At 35.7% G+C, this 23439-nt stretch overlaps 1 protein-coding gene across 1 annotated transcript in view; it reads left to right on the top strand.

Annotated features, from left to right (window-relative positions):
- Positions 1-24: 24 nt before the first annotated feature.
- The window catches only part of LOC6581038 (zinc finger protein jing), a 180608-nt gene continuing 157193 nt past the window's right edge, over positions 25-23439 (top strand). Inside the window, exon 1 of the mRNA XM_032730529.2 lies at positions 25-1622. Coding sequence (XP_032586420.1) covers positions 955-1622 — 668 coding nt within the window. The 5' untranslated portion in view covers positions 25-954. The remainder of the gene's footprint in view (positions 1623-23439) is intronic.

Below are 23439 nucleotides of genomic sequence, written 5' to 3'. Positions count from 1 at the left end.
AATGCAAATATGCAAAAGTAAAAAATTAATCGATGGGTGTAAATTTAATGAAGTGAAGCAAAAAGAGAAAATAAATCATATATAATCTTATATATGTGTGTGTTAGTTGAAATTGTGAATATTACAGAAGCTATTGCATTATATTGCGGTACAGTGAAGCGCACCTGTCACTGAAAATGTCAATAATATAATTGTTAACAAATATTAAAATAAATGATGGAGCTGTTGAAATGTGAAAAATAATATTTGGGTGCTAAACACAAATTTAAATGGAATCTATTTAAAGTAAAAAGAATAAAGTTACCAAAACGACTCAAAAAGCAGTTAAGATTAGAAGCACTTAATTGATTAGTTAATATTTCGAATAAATAATACGAAAAGCCAGAAGAGATTCATCAAAAAATATGACAATAAAACATAGAAAAATGGAAAAAATACTATTTTGAAAGAGGTTAGGAAATGAGGTTATTCTCAATTCATCTAACTAAAGTAGAGTAAAGTAAAGTGAGATAAGATAAAATGTCATTTAGTAAGCCCGGTAGAATGCTAAAAATATTAATAAAACAAGAAATAACATCAATCCCTCTTTTCTTAATCAACTTTCATTTTCATATAGCTCTTAAACTATAAAGTGAAAACCAACTCAATCAGTTAAAAAAAAAATAAATAAATAAAAAAATTAAAAAACTATATAAACTATGTATGACTTAAGCAAAGCAAATGCGAAAAGAAGCTTAAGGCAAAGTTAGCTTAGGAAGAAGGCTCAAAAGTGAATTTGAATAACAATGTGTTGTAAGCCAAATAAATGGCAACAACAACAAGAGCGGGATGTAATTAAAACAATCGTTTCAAAACAGTTAAGAAAATAACAAAAGGAGCCATAAACAAAAAAGTGCATAGAGGAAAACAAATTGAAAAGCAAACGGAAACAAAGAGCAAAGCAAAGTGAAGAAAATGTCTGGCACGCCGTCGAAGGACACAGCGACAAAGACTAAAGAAACGGTTAGCGAGCCACCAATAGCCACGCCCACGGCCCCAACTACCACAGCAACAACAGCAACAGAAACAACAAAGTCAACAATAACAACAGCAAAGAAGACTTTAACATCCAATGCGGCTTTGTCATTGTTTGATCAGCTGAAAAACGGCGTCAATTTGAACAGTTTGACAGGAACTGCCTCCCCCTCGGCCAGCCCTCCGGCATTCCCGTTCGCCCCACCCGCCGCTCGAGTGACAAATATTGAATTGAAGCCACCACCGCCCCAGCCGCCAAAGGCGCCCTTCAATACGCCCACGCGGCTGCTGTTGCTCCCGCCCACAAGCGGCAGCATTGGCATTGTGCAGGGCACGAAACGGGGCAGGGAAACAACGAAAGCAACAACTGCAACAAGCAACAATACAACGAAACCCAAGCAAACAGCATCGACGGCATCAGCAGCAGCAGCTAAATTGGATATCAACGCATTGCGATCTCAGCTCTATCAAGGCGCCAGAAAGACTGCAACAACAACAACAACAACAAATACAACAACTGTCAGAGGAGAGCGTGGAGTGCGAGGGAACGGGCAGAGCATAAAGAAACGTTGCGTGGATCGTTACGACTCATCTGAGTCATCAGACAGGTGAGTTCGCTATCATAGACTAACTATTAGACAGAGACCATCTATAGGGCCCGCTTTACATCAACAAGTAAAAGAGAAAGAGCAGGTGAAGGAGGGGAAGGGAAGGGAAGAGAATGAGTGGGAGAGGTAGAAGGGGAAGGGGAAGGGGAAAAGGAAGGGGTTTTAGGCTCGATCGCAGAATTGATTTTTAGAACTCCTGTGTATCTCCCAATGCTGTATCTGATTGATCCTTAAAGTTCGAGTCAGAAGAAGTGAAATAACGAAAAGCAAAAAGAAATTGAATCTCAAAACAACAATACAATCAAACATTCATAAGCTGATTTCTCACTCAATTATTTGAGCCATGAGTCTGATCATGACCACAAAATTTCTACTTAGCTCAAAGTTAATTTTGAACTTAGCAACAAAAGTCGGAAAAAATATAGAAATTTGCAACTTTATGTGCAGCTGCATGTTGACAAAAGGAATAGCAACAACTTGGACAACAACATCGACAACAAGTTGAATTCAAGTTGGGGGTTTGCCAAACAATGCAACGGCTATGAAAACAATGCCAAATGCAATGCCAAAAATTGCAAACATAACATTAAGAAGCTAAAATGCACGACTAAGGCACGACTAAATATACGCGAGTAGCAGCAGCAGCAGCAGCAGCAGAAGCGACAGAAGCGACAGCGAACATCAACTTCAACTGCATGTTAAATATATATGTGAATGTCACAAATGAGTATGGTCGACTATCATCTACCCTGTATCCGATTGATAGAATAATGCTGCTACTCTAGCTAGCAAGTAATTCCAAATAAACTAAAGACAATAATTGCACGTGAAAGACACAAAATATTGAGCATTGGAAGGCGACTGGAATACAGTAGAATCTGGTTATAACGACGCTCCAGTGGCTGTCGTTATACCCGAAAGAAGCTATAATCGTATAGGTTCGCACAGGACCAGAATTTTCTACGCAATAACCGTACGGATTCTACAAGCGGAGGCGTTATAACCGGATTGTACTGTATTTCTTTATTTATCATGGAATCCATTGGGTCGCTTGAATTATAATATTTTGTTATTATTAAATATTAAAATAAAATATAATTGATTAATTTCCACCAAATTTGTCAACTGTCAGCCTTTTCAATAAATAGACTTAGGGTAAATGAATTAGTAAGCGGAAAAAAGAAATTGGATTGTTAGATAAGAAATATCTTTGAGTATTTAAAGCCTCGTCTTCAAAGTGTTTACTGATTACAGGGCATACGACAAGCGAATGCAATTTGCGAGTTATTACACATTACGCTCTTAGCATCATCTGGCAAAGTCGACGTCGACGCCGGCTTTGGCGTTGGCGTCATTTTGGAGTCACTTAAATGAGATAAATCAACGTGGGCGATTACACAATATCGCATTGTCAGTCAATGCAAGTGTGTTGGTATATATGAATGTGTGTCTTTGACTGCAGCTGTATCTGCATCTATATATCTTTCTCTGTGTGCGTTTGTGTGTTTGTGCCAGTGTCGACAATTGAGGCGTGCTGGCATGACTGTGCAAAAAAAAAAAAAAAAAAAAAAAAAAAACAAAGCAAACAAGCCAAAGAGTAACAAATGCAAAAACAACAGCTGGCAAAAAACTTTTAGCAGCAACTGTGGAAAACTGTGCATTGGAGTGCAGTGGGTCGCCGCTTGAGGCTTCGGGGGTCGCCCATGGAAAATGTGGAAAAACCTGTACCTGGAGTCAAAGAAAACACCAGAAAAATAACAACAACAGCAAATGCTGATTAAACAAAACAAAAAACAAAAATAATATAATGACTGCAAACTGCAATCGAGTTGTTGTTATTGTTGCTGTTGTTGTTGTCTTTATGAGCGATAATTAAAGTTAAATGTTTTGTATGCTATGTTGCGTCTGACTCTCTGTTAATATTCGCATCATCCCCACAGCCAAATGCGAAACATTCAAAGAGATGCCGCAGCAACTTGTTGTTTTAATGTTTATAATAAAAAAGGAGAAGAAGAAGAGCGAAAAACGTCCATTTTAATGAGCGAAGTTCTTGGCGATTGCAGCAGCAGAAGGTTAAAAGTAAGCAAAATTGAGGTCAAAATTGCAAAAGTTGCAGCCAGAGTAGATGGCAGAGTTCGGCTTGAAATAGATCTAAACTCGATAAAAGCATTAAAACATTTTTGTTGACAATAAAAACTTATCACAATGGATTATTCATTTGAAATCATGGATGTATATATTTGAATTATTTTATATATATAAATGATTAAATGATTAAATGTGTCCCTCAGCGATCTGTACAGCGCTTATTAAACGTTCTTCTTCTGTCTTCTTCTTTAAAATATAAGAGAATTGGAATTATATTTTGACATTTTTTTTTTTATGTTAAACCAATTCTAGATGATCAATTAGTAAAATAGAATTAAATAGAAGACCTTCTTTTTAATCAAACAGAAACTGGCATGCAATCGGCTCTAGTTGGGAGATGCCTCGTATATATGTATATATTTTTAAACTTATGATAGCTTGTATCTATGCAAACTATACGCATAAAAATGTAATTAAAATTTACTAAGACTAAAATAATATTGCCCATATTAGTCCGAATGATATCTTCGCAATTACATTGCATGTTTGCTCTAGCCGAGAAGACCCAGAAAAGAGAATTGTACACTATGCTGCAGATCGAGAATTCCTATCCCAACTAGGGAATCCGCACGCCTCCATTTCCCATTATCCCAATATCTCATTATTTATTACATACACTTTAATAATGTCGATTACCATTTAAAATGGGATCAGGCTCTAACAATGCTTGCGGCAATAGCAAAGAGAGGGTTTTAAGAAAATAATACAAAAATGGTAATTAATAACAAATTCGATTTATATTTAAAAGCTAAGAAACTGGTTTGATTCCAGCAAACAAATAAAATTCCCGAAATTCAAGTGAATATGCGGAATAAAATTGTATGCAACGGCAAAAATTGCAAACGATAAGCAAAACCGTCAGGTTGCCCGACTTGGAGATACCCTGAACTCCGAAAATTCTGGTCTTTTAAAAACAATTACTAATTGGAAATGGATCCTTGGCTCCTGTAGTCGCATCTTCATAATCAAATAGTATAAAAAATCGGTATCCCAAATATAGAAAAAAATAAAATTGTATAGTAAACATAAACTAATAAAATTCTAGCTTCAAAGACCTACGTAATTATAATTTGACCACTCATTTTTGATAGTTCCAAAAACCATACTTTCTTACAGTTTCTTAGATCGACGCTTTCAAATATATAGACAGACGGACTGAATTGAATATATATTCAAGAATATACATTTATATAGATATAGATACATATATAGATAATGTGTATATATACTCATACTTCTTTTGTGTGCCACATAAATTTGATTTTCTGCAGGGTATACAAAGCAAGCACACAATTTTTTTGTGAGTAAGAAAAGAAAAATAAAATTAAAAAAATAAATAAATCAAAAAGAGTTCAACGACCAAAAGTTGAAATTATTTCCGACTGCGATGCGAGGCAAAGCACGAACGAACAGACGAGGGCAGCCGAACAAACGAGCAAAAAAAAATAAAGAGTGAAAGACCGAAAGATACAAAGCGACTAAAAGAGATACAAGATTTGATATAGCAGCAGGTAGATGGGGCAGCTGATAGCCGTGCATTGCGTGCACACTGAAACTGAAACTGAATCTGCAGCAGAAACAGAAACAGAAACGAGCAGATCTCTTGACACTCGACTTATCGATGCTGACAACGGCGACAAAGGAGACTGCAATTTATGCATGATTTCAAAGCAGAGAGAACAACAACAACTATTAATTAGAACAAGAATGTAGTCTCCAGAGTAAGGAATGCTTGACTGAAAGATGCCCTGAATTTGAAATATTCAATACAGCTGCAGAACCGTTGAAGTCATCTTATAGAAACTTCTGCAGAGCGTGCTGTAAGAGTAAAGTTTGGACCCTCTCAATGTTTTCTATATAAAGACCTCGCTTTGCCTGTTACATAGACTTGATCAAAACCATTCTGACCTCTTCATTTGCTAATTAATTGAGGTTATAGGGTATGTGGAGATAGTTCGCTTAGAAGCTGCAGATACATATGTATCTAAAAGATGCGCGCATGCAGGAAGCTTATCGCGCCCACGGGCCATAAATTTGCCATCGCCTGAACGTATGTTTCACATGTCTTTAAGATACAAATGCACTTGCACGCACACACACACAAATATATATATATATATATATATATATATATATATTTATGTATACATATGTATATACGCGCATGCACATGCGAAGCGCAACGTTACGCATTCTTAATGAGCGGAAATTGGTTGGCATTGTAGATACAACAACAACAAACAATAGCAACAACAACAGAAACAATATATATGTACATGTATGTACTTAACATACAACCAAAGTAATGCATCTGTAAGCCATAAATTCACACAGCTGACGAGCTAAAGCAACGCGAGCTGCGCGTGCCGTGCTTAACTCAGTCGAGAGATACATTTATTAAATCGCCTTTTACTGCGCACTTCGGCACAATTATCTGTCAGATAAATTATCAAAATTATTTAATGGCGCGTTTTTTATAGCAAATATAACACAGCGCGCTTCATAAATCGCGAGTAGCTTATGCAGAGCCACTTATAGTGCATAGAAACGCTGGCAAAAGTATCTACAAGATATGTTTGTAGTGCTGCTGTTTTCAGCGCATATTCAAATATATCTAAACTTGTGCAGATAATGTATCCATACATATCTGCATCTATATATATATTTATTTATTTATCACATAGATCATTTGTAAGTTTCTAATGAAATGATTCGCTCTTGGGTAAAACACATTTTATTGTTATAGATTTAATTAGGGCGTTAAGTGCTTCAGTTTTATTTAAGCCGGGTTTTTTTTAGACTATTATCCAGATGAAGCTTAATGAATTATAATTGTGTTAGACAACATGCAGCTAATAAATTAAAAATATATTTTAAAATTGTTCAACATTAAACAACTTTCTGGCTGAACTTTTGGGACAGTAAATAAATGCTAATATCAACCAATAGATTCCATTTTTGCTTTTGTTCCAATTTATGATATGATATTTCAAGATAAGATACGATGAGATTTGTATATGAGGAATTGGTAAAGAGCCTCGATTAATAATTTTGTAAATTTTATGGACATGATAATTTATATAAAGTGATCGACATTGTGAGAACTTTCCCAGTTATGAGAAAACATGAGCTGAGGACGCTCCTTGAAAACTTTGCTTTTTATAACATATTATAAATCGTATATCAATAATATTTGTTATGTATATTTATATGTATTATGTATTATGTATGTATATAATATTAAAAAAATAAATAAAATAAATAAAGCAGTAATTATTAATGATATATTATATCTATAAATACATATCTAAATCACCATTTCTTTAAACTGCTCACGCCATGTTGGGGGTATCGGGAAAAAACTTTGATTAATATTTTTTTTTTAATTTTGGGCTCAATAATTTTTATTAACAGCTATGAGCAAACATGTGCTAAGCGCGTTCCATTCGTATAGATTTTTGATAGCTTTTCACGCTATATCAATAATGATAAGCTTTGCATAATGAAACCATACAGATAGAACTAACCTAGAGCACTTTTTGTCTTCGGCTCTCCGCCTTCCACTCAGATTCCGAATGTTGCTCCGTTGCTAGATGCGGCTCCATTTCTTGCTCCTAACCTACATATTTTGGAACCACAATCATATTTATTTTCTTGTAGCTGATTGCCTTGTGGTGCTCTCAATGGCCGCGCCTCCAGCAGCTGCCTCCCGCTTTTTTGCGTTGAAAGCGATTACACTCGATTACCAAAATGAATATGTTGAGTGGCCAACTAATTTGCAGCCACTGTAGCCACTAGAACTACAACAACAATAGCTCAGCTAAATAGCCTTAATGCAAACGCCTCGAATAAGCTAAGCGCAAGTTCTTTTTTCGCTCTGCTTTTCCTTCTCTTTCGCTCTGCCGTTCGTTGGAAAATTTGCTCTGCTATGCATGTGGCTTGCAACATGCCAACGCGTTGCCAAACTGCCGGCCACGCCCCCATTTTAAACGAGACATCGAGCCGCCCTCTCGGGCAGCTGGCAGCGTCTGCAGCCGCCAGAGTTGGCCGCATTGCAAATGCGCTCATTGTTTTTGTTTTACATGCCCTTCAGTAGGGTATGCCTGGTTTTTGGATTCATTTGGCACACGAAGGATGACTGACTGGAAGTAACATACATACATACTTGCAGCAAATAATATTACTATATACATATATATTAAATTTAAATATACATTATTGACTGCAAAGCAAATTTCTGATTCATATGAGTTGGCACACCCCGAGATGTATTGTAATAGTAAATAATTGATTGATTTACTGATTGACTGAATGAAATAGGGCTTGTCAATTTGCTGGAGAGCAAAGCTAGTATGTTAGGGGATTGGAGTTGGAGGCTTTATTCGATCAAATTTACTTAATGATTGGTTGCTGATGATGTTACTTCAATCACTTACTAAATAATAATAGATAAGTATTTGCTTGTATCATTTAAAATGATTGATTGCCATATGCATCCAGGTTAACGTAAATCTATTTATCAGTAGTATATACGATCTTTGTATATTTTTATGTCTGGCCAATAAGAGATTAAATCACTGACTCATTATGAATTTATTCTTTCATGTTAGAGTATTAGCTTTGCGCCCTGCTGCAATTAGATTTTCTCGCTTGTCACTTTTTTAACCAAGTTTTTTGTTCTGCTCTCCTTTTCTTTTCGTGTGTTTTTCTTTTCTTTTCTTTTTTTTTTTTTTTTGCATTCAGCTTGGCTTCTCTTTGTTGTTGCTGTAGTCAGCAATTGTTGTTGTCATGCAAGCGCTGCCTGCCCCACTCTGTGGCTCCCTGCCTCTCCCTCCACCGTCCGCCTCTTGCTTCCCCTATTTTAGGACTGTGTTGCACCGCCTGCTGTCAGCCCTTTGCTTTGGCTTTGGTTTTGCCTTTGCCTTTGTTTTTTTCCACTTGTTTCATCTGTAGCACATTCCTTGCCGAGTTTTTTGTTGTTTTCTTTTTATACATACATTTTTCTTTTATTATTATTATTAACACTGTGTGCTTGGGTGTGTGTGTGTGTGTCTGTGTGAAAAGCAGTTTAAACACGAAATTAGAGCCTCTCCTGGCAAACTACAATTCCCCTTTCCCCTTTCTCAATCCCCTTACTTCCTATGCATCCACTTGCATCGCTCTCTTCCCTGCTCTGTATTCCTCCGCCTCTTGCTCTGCCGCCGCTCTTTAGAGCCCTCAAGCTGCGTATTAAGTCGTAATAAATGCTGCCAGCCTCTGTTTTGTACATTGACCTCAAAAGCAGAAAAGCTTCCCCATTTTGCCACGCCTCTCAGCCTCTCAGCCGCTGCTGCTGCTATCTGTTGTTGTTCGGGATGCTGTTGCTCCTCTAGAGTAGCAGTAGCTGTATTATTGCTATTGTTGTTGTTTTTCGTGCACATTTTACTAAATAGCTTCTATTTACGTTCCATGGAAAATGCATTTGCAATTGTAAATTGCAGAAATTTTTATTTTTATTTTTTTTAAACTTTATTGTGTGTGTGTTTTTTTTTGGTTGTCCGTCTCTGCTGCAACAAAGTGCAAAACAATGCCAACGAGGGAGGATGTAGGGACTTGGCTAGGAAGAAAACGTGCGCTATAAATCAAATAGGTAGCTCCACACTTCGCAAAGTTTTTCGTGTTCTGCATTGCCACACAGATTTATGCCAAAGTTTTATTTATATTTATGTTGTGTGACTTCTGTGGAATTCGTCTCTACGGCAATGGTAAGGATTCGGTTTTTGGGTATAGGAGAATTCTTTGAAAATTGCTTCAGGAAAAGTCCGGCAAATAAATCGGTCACACTTTATGGCGATAATTAATATATAAAATAGCAAGAATTCAATTTGGAGTAAGTCATGTCATTAAGATTTTGAAAAAGATAAAAAAAAAAATAAAAAAAAAAGTTATTCTTTCAAAGACCTCCAATATTTTATTATAATCTCCTTCCTTAACAATTTTTAGTACAATACAGTTGACTTATCAGAATTCAGTTAGAGTTAGAGTTGGCAGAGTACAAGTCACAAAATAATTTACGAAGGTTTGAATAGAAAGCTAAATAAAATACATTGAACCGTTAAGACAAGAGAGAATTTAAAAAAAATTGAAGTAAGATCAATGGATAATTTAAATTGAAAAATAGAAGTCTGAATTAAAGTCTGACATTAAATTGAAACTCAATAACTATTATTTTGAAAAAGATAGCAAAATGTGAATATGAAGTTGAAACCTATATAGGGAATATAGATTTTCGTTCATTTCTTTATAAACTTATTGTAAATTTAATCTGCGCAATTAAGGCAGCGGTATTCCAAATCAAATCTATGTATTCATCATATCGACCTACACATTAAATCTGAAACTATCTATAAAAATTATCTATAAAATGGAAATAGGATGATCTATTATTGTAAGGCCGGTTCTCAATGGGATCTGCCATGTCTGCTGATGCCACACATTTTCACAAAGCAACAATTCCCATTTTCAATAAGTTCAGGATATGGAAATTACTCTAAATTGATGGAATACAACTATTTAAAAATATTAAAAAATTGAATCTAGAATTTATCAACAGTCTCAGTCGTTTACTAAGCTTAAATATTAATGTATTTACGTTTTAAATTAGTTTTTATTACTAATAAGATAAATTTTACTATAACAAAAACTGGATTTCTTCTTGGTCTATGTTTAAATTTTAAAATATATAAATGTATTTGCTTTCATAATTAAATATACTTATCTGCGTCGTTGCAATTGAAGTTTACAATCCTAATATTAAACTTATATTATGTGTACATTATGTCGTTGATTGAAACGGTGATTCAGCTCTTGATTTTTGGCAATTTGCCAATATTTGGACGCATAATTTATGCACCGCTGCGATTTATGCAAATCGCCAGCCAAATGCTCATCATACAAATGCCTGGCCAGAAAGCAACAACAAAAAGAAAAAAACCTAATAGCATTCTAATGTTGGCCACCAAAATCAAAATCATATTAGCTAACTTTATGCATCTGTTCCCCAGTGTGTGTGTGTGTGTGTGTGTGTGTCTGTGTCTGTGTGTGTTTTGCTTTTGGCTTTTCCACAATCGCAACAAAAACAACTGGCAACAAGCACACGCCGCAAACGCTGGAAATTTTCATTAATTATAACGTCAGTTCGTGGACCACGCGTTGCATTTTCGCCAGGCAGACAGTTGAGCAGACTGCATCCCAGCCCCCTTGGCTCGCTCGTTCATGATGTGCAGCTGAAACAACAGCAACAATTCAGCGGTAAAGCCAACAAGATTTCTACTCATGCCCCGTACCACTTGGTCGCGGCCAGACATGCGTCCCCGGACAAGTGATGGCCGTTGCCAGACTCTCATTTTGTATACCCTGCAGACACTGAATGAGGGCCAATAGGGTAGCATAAATGGGCATGCAGAAAGCAGTATCAGCTGTGTCTTTTTGTAGACGATTAAGTGCAACTATGAAGAAAACTACATATAGATATGGAAGAGTTAAAGTATGTCCTTGTCTATAATTTCCTTCTTCTACAGCTTATTCTGGAGTTGAGGGTTACGTTAGAGGTTTCTAGTGATGACAGCTATAGCTCTGAAGTGTTATATGTCAAATCATATGTATATTCTTTAACTTACTCTAATCAAACCAGAGCTTTCTATATCTATAATGCAAGACAGTGTAACCCATTGACTTCGCTGACTTTATATACATTACACGGTTGTCCATATTCGATGGACCCGTTTTTTTTTTTTTTTTTTTTTTTTTTTTTTAAACAAATAAACACGCGATTATAATCATTTTATTTGGTTCAAGAAAATTTGTTGACATCAGTTTTTCAATAGTGGTGGCGGCGTAGTGTGTTCGTCCCTGTCAAAAGGTATAGAGTTGCCAGATGGGTCTGTCGCAGATGGACAACCCTGTCTTATAGGTTAACTTCAATTACTTGGTCTCTCCTTCAATTGAGACTTTCAATCTCTGTGTAGCTTTGAGTGCAATTTAAAAAGTAAATTCATATATTCTTTTTCCAGTTTCATATCTTTAAACAAACTAGAGCGTTCTTTATCTCGAATAGACAGTGATAGACACAGAGCTGATGGTATATGCGTTATTTTAGGTTACCTTCATTGCCCTCTTATGCGTTGCAGGGTATATTTTATGCATCATTGTGGTCATCTGCAGCTCAGCTTGTTATTTTTTGCGCTAGCGAAAATTAGTCATTAACTTTTTAAGCATCGACTGGCCAAACATGGCGTATGAGTGATGTGCATGACGGTCGCACTCTGCAGCTTACAGCAGCCCGGCTGTCCACCTGTCTCTCTCTCTCTCTCTCTCTCTCTCTCTCTCTCCCTTCTGTCGCTGTTTATCTGTGTGGTAGCGATAAGGCCGGCGTCGGAACTCAAATTCGCGGGCATGTGGCAATTATGTTTGCCGCTATGTCAAGTGGATCCTGAAGTTGCAACCGATTTTGCAATTGCTGGCAATTGCTGTGCGTTAGAGCTGACTTTGCCTCTCGTTATTGATGTTGTTGTCATTCTTGTTGTTGCTGGCGTTGCTGTTGTTGTTGTCAGTCAGGCATTGGATATGTGCTACACCCGGGGCTATCATTAACTTTATTGCACGAGAATGAGCCAATAATAGTTGGGCTTGTGTGCACGCAAAATCTAGCGAATGCATCTCTAAAGTGCAGCCAAAGGATGCATTTGCTGACAGCTAACGAGCCAACGACTGCTGAGCAATGTTCAGTGTGGAGACTTTAATCGTATTTTGCTTAACCTTCTACAGCCTTTTGAATATTCTAAATTCTAAAATATTACAGTTTTTTAAGGACAATTTATTTTAAGTTTCTTTAACTTGACAATTCAAATAAAAATGTGAATTCCATTGCCATCGACTATTCCAATCTTATGCTGGATTCAAACAGTTGCCAAATTATCGATTAGGACTTTCTATGCATGGACACACATAAATTCAAACATGACAGTCATGGCTATATCGACTCAGCTCGTTGCCCTGATCAAGGATATACACATTACATATTTTATAATAATTGATGATTATCGATATTTTATAATATCGATGTTGCAATGACATCAGCGTCAACATCGATGTTTCTCTATTATATCGAGCATCCTTACTACACATGCTCTTTGAGCCTGCCACGCTTCTTCTGCATGTACTTCAATATTTGCCATTCTCAATGGGTTCAGGGTAATAATAGAGTATTTATTAACAACTTAGAGTAGAGACCATTTCAAACGCATTCATAACTAGTTTTGCATTGTTTCCTTTTTTCATCGTTTCAGCTGTATCATTGTTAACCTACAATTCCAATTTGTGTTTCTCTTTTGAACTCTCTGATTACTTTTGCTTTTTCCTTTTCTTCCATCTCAGTTTTGTTGCTTTCATTGAAGATTTACATTTTTGTTGTTTCTCTTTTCAATTCCATTTCAATTTCAATGTCTAGTGGACGTCGTTAGCCAATTTTCTCTTAGACCTTATTTGTAAAAAAAAGTGACTTGACATTGACCTTGACTCTTCGTGCGTTCTACTTATGCGTTCAACCGAGACCAGCACAAACAAACATACACACACACACACACACCCATTAAGCCGCTTTTTAAAAAGTGTTTGCTGTAAAGCAAAAAATCGATTTGGAAAAATATGAAAAAGAATATCAAAAATCATAAAGTTTGTTTGTATAGTTGGGGAAATGAAATAAAATACACTGAGAAAAGGAATAGTATTTGGTTTGTATATAAGGAAGATAGATTATTTCTGAAGTCATTTGATAATACATATATACAGAAGAGAACTAGGATAACATATATGTCTCAAACAGTTATCTAAGTAGAGATATACCAAGCAATTGTCTCTTTAAGAAATGTACTTTCCAATCCACTTAATTGAGACACAGCTTCCTTTTTGCCAACAGCAACAACAATATATTTAGGTATTCCGGGAAGGTAAGAGAGGGGAGCAGAGGGCAGGGAGTATCAGGCAGAGGGTAGGGCATGTGTAGAGCATTTGTCGAGTGTGGGCAATCGAGCAAAAAGCCATTATAATCGGCTTAAAAAGCATCAGTTTGTCATTTGCTCGGAGTTTGAATTGAATTGTCAATTGAAACTGTTGTTGCCGTCTCTCTTGAAGCATTGTTGCCATTATTGTGCGTGTGTGTGTGTGTGTTTGCCCATTGATTAGATATAATTTGTGTTTAAGCGTTTAGCTGACCATACGATTGAAATTTATTGTATTTGCGCGTGAAATTAGTTTGCGGCTTGTGGCCAACAATAAAAGGGGGGATGGATACCAACCGCGGGCAATGGGGAGACTTTGTGGCTAGCCAAAATTTATAATTAGCAAACATAGAATAATCAAATTGTGAACGAAATATACGAAATTATAATTACAAAAAAAAGGAATGTATGAATATAATTAATTCAATTGAGAGAAGCTATTAAAAATATTTTTAAATAATGGATGATAAATACAAAAGATAAAATTACTGGAGACTACTAGTCACAAAGATGACTCGCAATTTGTTTTTATTTGATTCCCCTCGATCTTATATAAATATCTCCTACCTCATCAGACTCCCATTTAATCGAGAAGTTCGACCTTTTTCACACGCTTCACGAATAAAGAGCAGCTTTTTGCTCAACTAGTGGCAATAGAAGCGTCTAACAGTAGCATAATTACTATAATAGAGTCGACTTAGTAGTGCCAGTCTTGGCACAGTGGTTCTACATGTCGAGAAAATATAAAGTCATCGAGTATAAATATTAAATTTAGTCGCAAATTTGATATTTAAGAGGCAACACATAATAATAATGGATACTTAATTGTAAATAAATATATGAATATATATGTAAGTATTATTGTGTAATTAACTAATTGATGAAATTAACAGAGTATTGAGGACAGAAATTTGTTTAAATAAGTCTTTGAAGTACTGTTTGCAGCTTAAATTTTGAACATTGAAATTTTTTCTAGTTTTATTTTATATTTTCTCTAATTTATCTTCAAAGGCATGTTTTTAAAGCTTTGTGAGCACTGTGCGCAGCTATCCGGTTTTTTTCTTGGTTCTGTGAACAAATTTTTATAAAAAATAAATTCTTTTTATTGACAGAGTCTTTTCATTGATTGAGTAATTGACAACGACAACGTCCCGTTGCTATGATTACATTTTGTATTATTTATTTTTTAAATTTTTTCCCAACGCTTTTCGCTTTTTATTGAAATGTATTTCATTTTTACGCCTGAGACTTGCAACTGGCGCTGTCTCTGTCTGTCTCTGTGTCCACTTATACCCAATAGATTTCTCGAGTCGGGCGCTTTAATTGCTCGGCTTCGAAATGTAATTAACGTTGAGCCATGTGCCAAGAGCCAAGTAGCTTTGAGTGATTCGCAGTTCGCACAGTTGGCTGCTAAGCCAGTCAGCCAGCGATTCAATGAGTCATTTAGTCAATCAGTCAGTGAGCCAATCGCTCATGCAGTCCGTCGACTACTTAGCCAAGACTTGACGCACCTCTTGAAACATTTGTAAATTAGCGTAACAAAATGGCTAATTAGCTTTGAGCTTGAATGGGTTTTAGCGGTATATACTACAAAAATACCGCAAAAGTATATATAGATTGGGATTTATAAATAATTTAAAGAAAGTTATTCGATTGATTGCTACAATGTAATTTAAAAAGTTTTATATTAAAACTTGAATTCGATAAAAGCAAAAATAAATCTGTGTCTCAAAAGTCATAAAAACAGAAAGAACATTCGAGAAAATCTGGGGACAGCTTTTTTATGGACTTTACAGACAGCTCTATATATTAATATAATAGAAATGAATATAATAATGCCAGATCAAATGGCGCCTCAGCATGTTCCTTGTATTAAAAATGATTTATGCAGTTAAAAAATATTTATACTCTATAAAACATATGACAAAACAAACAGGGTAGATTGATATAATAAATTGATTTGTTATGAGATATATTTGCTATATTGTAAATAGGGTATTTATTAATGTAAGCCCATTGATAATCTCCTATTTTGAGTTACGTACTCGTAATTTCAACAATTTATGGCCTCTCATGTACATTTATTATAAATGAAACAACCGACAAAAATATGGTTAAAATCATTTTTAAATAGTTACAAATTTGCATATGTTTGGCTGACTGCCGCCGGTTTAAGTGCATTTTAATTAAATTTGCATGTTTAGTTCATTAACAATTCAATTTGCTGTTGCCAGCAAAAACAACAAGAGCAACGACAACAACAACATCAGCAACAACAAGAACAAGAGAAATAACAATAACAATTCAAAGCCATAAAAAGGTTGCATAATTGCAGCGAGGCGTGCAAATTGCAATGCAGAAAAAAAAAAAAACTTCAAATGCAATAAAGGAGGAAGAAAAACAAAAACAATGATAAAACTATTGAGCATTAAAGTTGGCTGTTATAATTGGCATCAAATAATTGTTTAAGCATTGGCTGTTTTATATCTGATTACATATAATCGAGGTAAGGGCAATAAGAGAAACCAATTAATCGAAATCAAAAGCGGGGGCAGATCTACACAATATAGAGGGCTGAATGTTTGGCTAGAAGAAGCAGATCTTAGCCATAACAGACTTACTATAGTTATTATATCTGTCAATGACACAGTTTATTTACTAACCTGGAAGAACAAATTTTGAACACTTAGTTGAGGTCGTATTTGTAAAGTTATTATGATGAGTTTGTACCTTTTCTATCAATTTATTGCGCTCATAAAATTTAACACTTCTCTTAAATAAAGACCTCTATTAGAAATTCCATCTCGGCGCTGCCTGTTGAATGGCATTTAAAGAACTTTCACATTGAATGCAAAGATTTCTCATAATTTTTCTCCTCCGCCTCCATCGATTTTCATGCTCCTCTTGGCAGCTAGACTTGATGCCCTGTTATCAACATGCGATATTTGGCACTTTTTTTTACGATGACGCCGCCATCAAGCGAAACTGAGGCGAAATATGTGTAGGGCTGTATAAGCAGGGGCGGGGCGTGGCATGGAAGCCGGCGACTATCACGCTGTGCTGCTTGTCCTTTGCCAGTCCTGTCTGTCATTGTTGTTGTTGTTATTGCTGTTGTTGCTGCCTGTTGTGGTACTCTCTACATTCTTGTCTCATTTTCATGGGCCATTTACGTAGACAAAGACGCGCGGCATGTTTATGTATCCGTAAGATACATTTTAGGTTGACGATCCGCATCCGCGACGCTGCTGTCGCGGTCTGTCTGTCTGTCTATCTCTCTCTCTCAGTCAGTACGTCTGTCTGTATGTCGGAGTGCATTTGGCTACATATATACTTATCTACTTTTGTATTTTTGTATAGTGAATACCGGTTTGCTGCAAAAGTTTTTATTTCTGTATTTTGATTTTGAGCAATCTACAACATTTGCTCGTGATATACAAATAATATAATGCAGTGAACTGGCAATATCTGAGGCTATAATATACATCGTGCATATAAATTTATAAAATATTCAATATCATCATTTCGCAAAAGCAAAGCATTATATTCTTCCCAAAGAAAAGAAACCCTATTTATTTATGAAATGTGTAAAATGAAACGGGTTTGTTATATAATTCATTATAAATTGAAAATTAATGGTTTATAAAATAATCTCATTAAAGAATGCTGATTGATGAAGCAAAGACATAATATAATGTTTCATGTTTTATAAAATGGTTATACTTGGTTCACATAAAGGAACCAAAGTACAAATTATACTTCTTTTTAATCTAAAGAGTTTTATAGCTTTTAGGTATATACTATATTTTAACTGGTCTTGTCTTTTTATTGAAAACTCTTACCAAAGGTAAATAATCAAGCTTATATATAGGATACGATCTCTTCAAGTGGAACATTACTGCCCTAGCCGAAGTTAGGGAAGTTGGCCAAGAATGTAAATTCGTTAACTAATTCTCAAGGGAAACTTGGGTTACTTTGTGGATATTTGCTCTAAGGATTTAGTGTACTAAGGCGTAAATGAAATCTCCCAATATTTGTGAATTTTCTTTAAAATATTTCCTCTTGAATTATTGCCGTTGTTGTTACTTCTCGGCTTGGCGGAGGGCAGAGTCTTAACGTACATAAGTGTCTAGCGTAAATCAAACGCCCATTTGCCATTTGCCATTGGCCGTTTGTCAGAGGTGTCTGGCGGGTTGTCAACGCCTCTGTATTTGGGAAAAAACAGTTAAACATGTTTTTTTCTTTGTATTTTATTTCTATTTGCGCTCTTAACTATGCTCGTTAAATTTGACACAGAAATTCCGAACGGTTCAACGAGCCCAGAAAAAACTGTCAAGCGATATAATCAGCAAATATTTATATATTTATTTAACTTTTACTCGCTTAATATTTGTTTACGTATCTCTTGTTTATCAAATGTTTGCCAAGAGATAAAACTTTAGCAAATACAATACAGACACAGCTCTCATTTCTTTTTACTTTTCATACAGGAAACACAATCTGTAGACTCTAAAAAACCACTCCCCTAAAGGTTGCATAAGGCTTGTCGTAGGGCTTCAGAGTTCTTATCACATATATATATATGATGTATATATATTTTTTGTATTCATTTATATATGTATGTATGATAATTTCTCAGAACTTCGTATATGCGTTGCAATACTATCAATCGTTGATATTTTAATATTTTGGTGTGGAGCAATTCATGGGGTATTTGCTCTGAGTGACTAACTACGCTCTGTGACCTGATAACCTCATTTCATCGGAATATATATGTATATTGAGTGAACAAATCACACAGTACTGTTTGCTCGATAGTATGATCTATCAAATTATGATATTGGGAGTGTGTGAGAAAAATAACTTTGATATTTGTGGGCAAAGTTGATGTCAATGATAACGGGTTTGATACGAACGTCTATGATGAATGCGAAAAGCTTGACATATTCTGTCTGAGCAGAAAATCCAATAATAACGCTTATCGGAAAATATTCTTAGAAAAGCTAAGGACCCAAACGAATTTATTATTTGCTGGGTTTTATATATTTCAAATTTTTGGCTGATAAATGCTCAGTTGCAAAATAGATTTTCTCATCACAAACTTATAGAATTATTACTTATAGACTTAAAGCATTCATTCTTAGCTTAGCTCATTAATAATTCTTGCCTTAATTATCATAACTTCTTCTACTATCTGACAGAGCATTTTTAAGCGTGAAACGCTAAATATTCAAATGTATTCACTTTTGAATAGTCATTAAATGGAAATAAATTAAGTAAAGCTTCAGCTAAACGAGTTACGATTTGTATACGAAATATTTATTTGACTGATCAAGTCTATTCGATAGTTCATTCATATAGCTTCTTAGAGCGCGACACACAAATACATTAAATTTTGTTTGAAATGCTTGACTATAATTTTTAGAATAATTACTTATTTTTATTTGAATTTACTTTCTAATAATTGTGTGTTTTTTTTCTCTTTTCTTTGCAGGTATGTGAATCCTTTTACGTATTGATATGTACATATGTACTGAAATGTATGTAAGTTCATCCATTTACCCATTGATATAAAGAATAAACGATTTGGTATTCGTAGCCAATTGAAAGCTTATGTCAGAATCATATTAATTCTTTGGGGGAAATATTTACACACATGCGCTTAATTAATATTAAATACAGACAGTCAAGTCAAGGGTCGTTATACCCGGAAGGCGCTATAACCGTATAAGTTTGCTCATAAAAGTTTGTCTGGGGACCAGAATTTTCGTCGTTATAACCGTACAGACGCTGTAAGCGGAGTCGTTATAGCCGGATTATACTGTAGTTATTTACCTGAGATTAGTGGAGTTTTGTTAAAATGAAATTGGTATTGTGATTTAGTGCAGCCCATGCAAGTATGTTCGGCGTATTTAGGATTATTTATCTTGAAATTAATCCTCTTAAACCTCTTGAAATTATTCCTCACACAAAATCAATTCCAAATCAAACTTGTTTAAGCTTGAAGTATCGTGACTCTTATATATCTGCGAAAACTGACTTGGCAGACATTATTTTTACCCCAATATATCACAACACGGCCTAAACAATCTAGCCAATTATGGGGCAACAATTGCTGGAACTGCACTATAGCCTGGCTAACCCTTTGTAAGCCCATTTTGTATGACACTGCCACGCTAATTAGCGCCTCAATTAAAAAAGGAAAACAACAAAAACAAACTCTTTGTGGTGCCATACACAGATGAATACATATGTATGTATAAATACTTAAACACCCTGTTGGGGTCCTGTCTGAAATATCCTTTGCTATGCATGTGTGTGTGCGTGTGTATGCGTGCGACAATTGTTTTTGACACAAAATGATTTTAATCATAATGTCATTAAACACGCAACTGTCAGCTGAAATATTCAGTGAACATGACACGACAAGGGATAGACAGTCCATAGTTCCCTTAGAGAGGGCATGAGAGGGGAGAGCAGAGGAGCTGGACAGAGATATACACTTATGTACAATCCCCCTAACCTCACGCTTGCTTTCAAAGACAGCGGCGAGAACAAACGAGCCGGCAACGTTGGCCGTGCACGGAGTTGCCACCACATGTGAAGATCTCACTCAATTGATAATTTCTGTCACTTAATTGCCGGGGCTTAAACATTACAAAACTTTTTCCCTCTTCTTTTTGGCCTTTTCATTTAGCCCATTGTTAGCATAATAAATTAATTTTTACTTTGTCTTGTTTTTATTATTATCATTCTTTTTGTAATATATTTTTTTCTTTCTGCCTTTTTGCCCCGCACTTGATTTAGAGGGCGTCACTTTGGTCGAGTTTTCGAGTATCGTAAAAAAGTCAAAAAATGAGAAATTATTTCATGTTTCAAAGCACGCACTACAAAAATGTTCACTTCCGTTCTCTGTTGAGTGGTAGAAACAGTTAATGCGACTTTTGCATACCCTACACTACACTGCAAAAGTACTTCTGATCATTGATAGCTGATAGCTGTCTATTCTCATAAAGAAAAGTGCCAAGAAAAGACAAAAAGTTGAAGGAAGTTGAGCTTATATTCTTCCAATAATAAAATTTATTAAATATTCTATAAATTCTGTAATTATTCAGATCGCCCTCGCATAAATATATTTCATTTACGTCGAGAGATGAATGCTTTTTGTTTGTATCACATTTTTGGGATTCTATATCATTATTTTTCATGAAGTTTTTTTATGGAATATATAAATGTATATGTGTGTTAAAATATATACATAAATAAGTTTAGCAATTGCATAAAAATACATAGACATATATGTATAACTGAGACGAAATATAAATAACTTGTTAAATGATATTTGCTCTTCTTTATATTAATTTTCTTCAGCTGCAAATTGGTATATGGCCTAATCTTACATAGAGTATTTGATATTCGATCAACAATAAAAGTCCTTGTGTATATACATACATACATACATTCCTTTTTTTCGTTGGTAAAATTCTTTAAAAGAGTCGTAAAGGTAATTGACGATACTTTGGCAGCCAGTGAGAGATCATTGAAGGCGGTGCTACGGCTGTTGCCGCCATGCTAAGTCACGCAATACAAAATTCAAAAGACAAGTGTGTAAGAAGCCCCACACTGCAGCAACAACAACAACAATTGAAAGAACAACAACAACAACAACAAACGAAATGGCGTTTAGGATGTGCTTCGTGTCCAGTTTCGAGAGGGCGTTGACCAATGCAATTGAAGCCGCTAAATGAATATGGAGTCGATATTGATGTTGAAGGTGAAGTTGAAGCTGAAGTTGAATATAGAAGATGACAATGTGAAAAAGTTGACTGGATCTGTAAAGTTATGTATACATATATATGTAGGTATATATTTACCTATACACATATCATTACGTGTGTGTGTGTGTGTATAGACTGCGGCGCTATTTGCTAAACTTGGACAGAGTGGCACCGCCCACGTTACGCTTGATTAAAAATGTGCAACAACAACAAGAACGACAACAACAACTACAACTACTGTGGGGCAAAAAAGGCAAGTCAGGAGTTGCTTTTCTGCGAAGGGTTGTGCCAGCAGACACGTTTTCCTGTCGCGCTATTTCCCCTGATGAGGGTGCCTGTCCGTCGAGAGATAGGCAATTGCTTTAAGAAGAGGGTAGGTTTCGGCTAGTGCTGCCGCTTGTTCATAGATGGCGCCACTTGTACTGTGGCACGACATTTGAAGCGAAAAGAAATAAGTATGTGGTAAATATTTAAAGTGAATAGAAATTGAGTTAGTGCAATGTGCACAGGTTAAATTGTAATTATCTTTATATTCAAATTAAAGTTCTTATACATTTCTGAGATAGTTGAAGAGTTATACACAAAATATATTGAACTGAAGGCATTATTTATAAACTGGATATCGTCTCAATAAAAATGGATTTGAAATCATATGTCATGTGCTGAGTACTGTTAGAAAACATTGAAAAGGTTCTTAGTGATACATTAAATGCTTAAGAGCATAATTAAGCTTAAGGAACCCTTAAAGTAACTTCTCTAACTGTTCCGTGCGATATACAACTCGGTTTTTTCCACTTATGTAAGAAGTTGTACAAAAGACATCCCGTATTATATATCTCTGTAGTAATCAAAATCCATATTAGAATACAGAAACATAAACCATTTTCAATTCAAAAGCAGCAGCTGATCAAGCCTCTACTTATGTATTGCTCTCTTCACTCACTTTCAATTTCGTAAGGTTCGCAACCAAATATGAGATGTGAAGCAGAAGGCCCTTCTACAAACCGCAGTCGAAGGCCAGGTATACCGCAAAGGATTCAAGCAGCACTTGGGCCAATAAAGAGGAAGGTTTTTTTTTTCAGCAAATGCAATTTGTGTCATAAAAATGCAGTAGTAAATGGATCTGATGGCCGCGCTTTGCCTGAGCGTATCCTCTATAAATGTTTCAAGAGCGCGACGGCTGTGCTCTTAATCCCTCATCATCATAATCAACTGAGCCAACAAAAAGAAAAAAGCAAAGCAAAAACAACAAGTGTGAAATTCGTGGAAACAGCGTGAAGAGTAGCCCCAGACTGAAGCATGAAGAAGAGTTGAGGCCGCGACGTGTGGTGTTGGATTTTATGTGATGTTTCATACAGATACATTTCCAGGCTCTACACCTTGGCAGTATGTGTGTGTGCTTGTGTGTGTGTTATTTCGGGCAGTTCTTGAACTTTGCCAATGTCAGGGCAGCCTCGGCAACAGCAACACTATTGGGGGCCATTGCAGTTTGGTCAGGTATTTTAGCGGGCAGATACATTTGTATCTGTATCTTTTTACCTGTATCTTTGGCACGTCGACAAAAGCCAACAACAGCGATGACGACGTCTACATGTGTTTGCTGTTGTATATTTTATATATTTCATGGCGTTTTTATGTGCTCGTCGTCGCATTTGTTGTTGTTGCTGCTGCTGTTGTTGTTGTTGTTGTTTTCCCTGTGTGGCTTTAGGTTTTAGGTCTCTTTTCTTAGCCCGTTTGCACGTCAGCAACGCCCTACTACTTACCTACCTGAGCTTGAAGCTGAAACTGAACTGAACTGAATTGAAGTCGAATCTGAAGTCGAAAGCTAAAGTCGAAGCTGAAACTGCTATAGCTGAG

The sequence above is a fragment of the Drosophila mojavensis genome, unplaced genomic scaffold, assembly GCF_018153725.1.
Source record: "Drosophila mojavensis isolate 15081-1352.22 unplaced genomic scaffold, ASM1815372v1 contig_81, whole genome shotgun sequence".
Taxonomy (NCBI): domain Eukaryota; kingdom Metazoa; phylum Arthropoda; class Insecta; order Diptera; family Drosophilidae; genus Drosophila; species Drosophila mojavensis.
The sequence above is the reverse complement of the archived record's forward strand: the minus strand, read 5'-3'. Positions and strand labels throughout refer to the sequence as shown.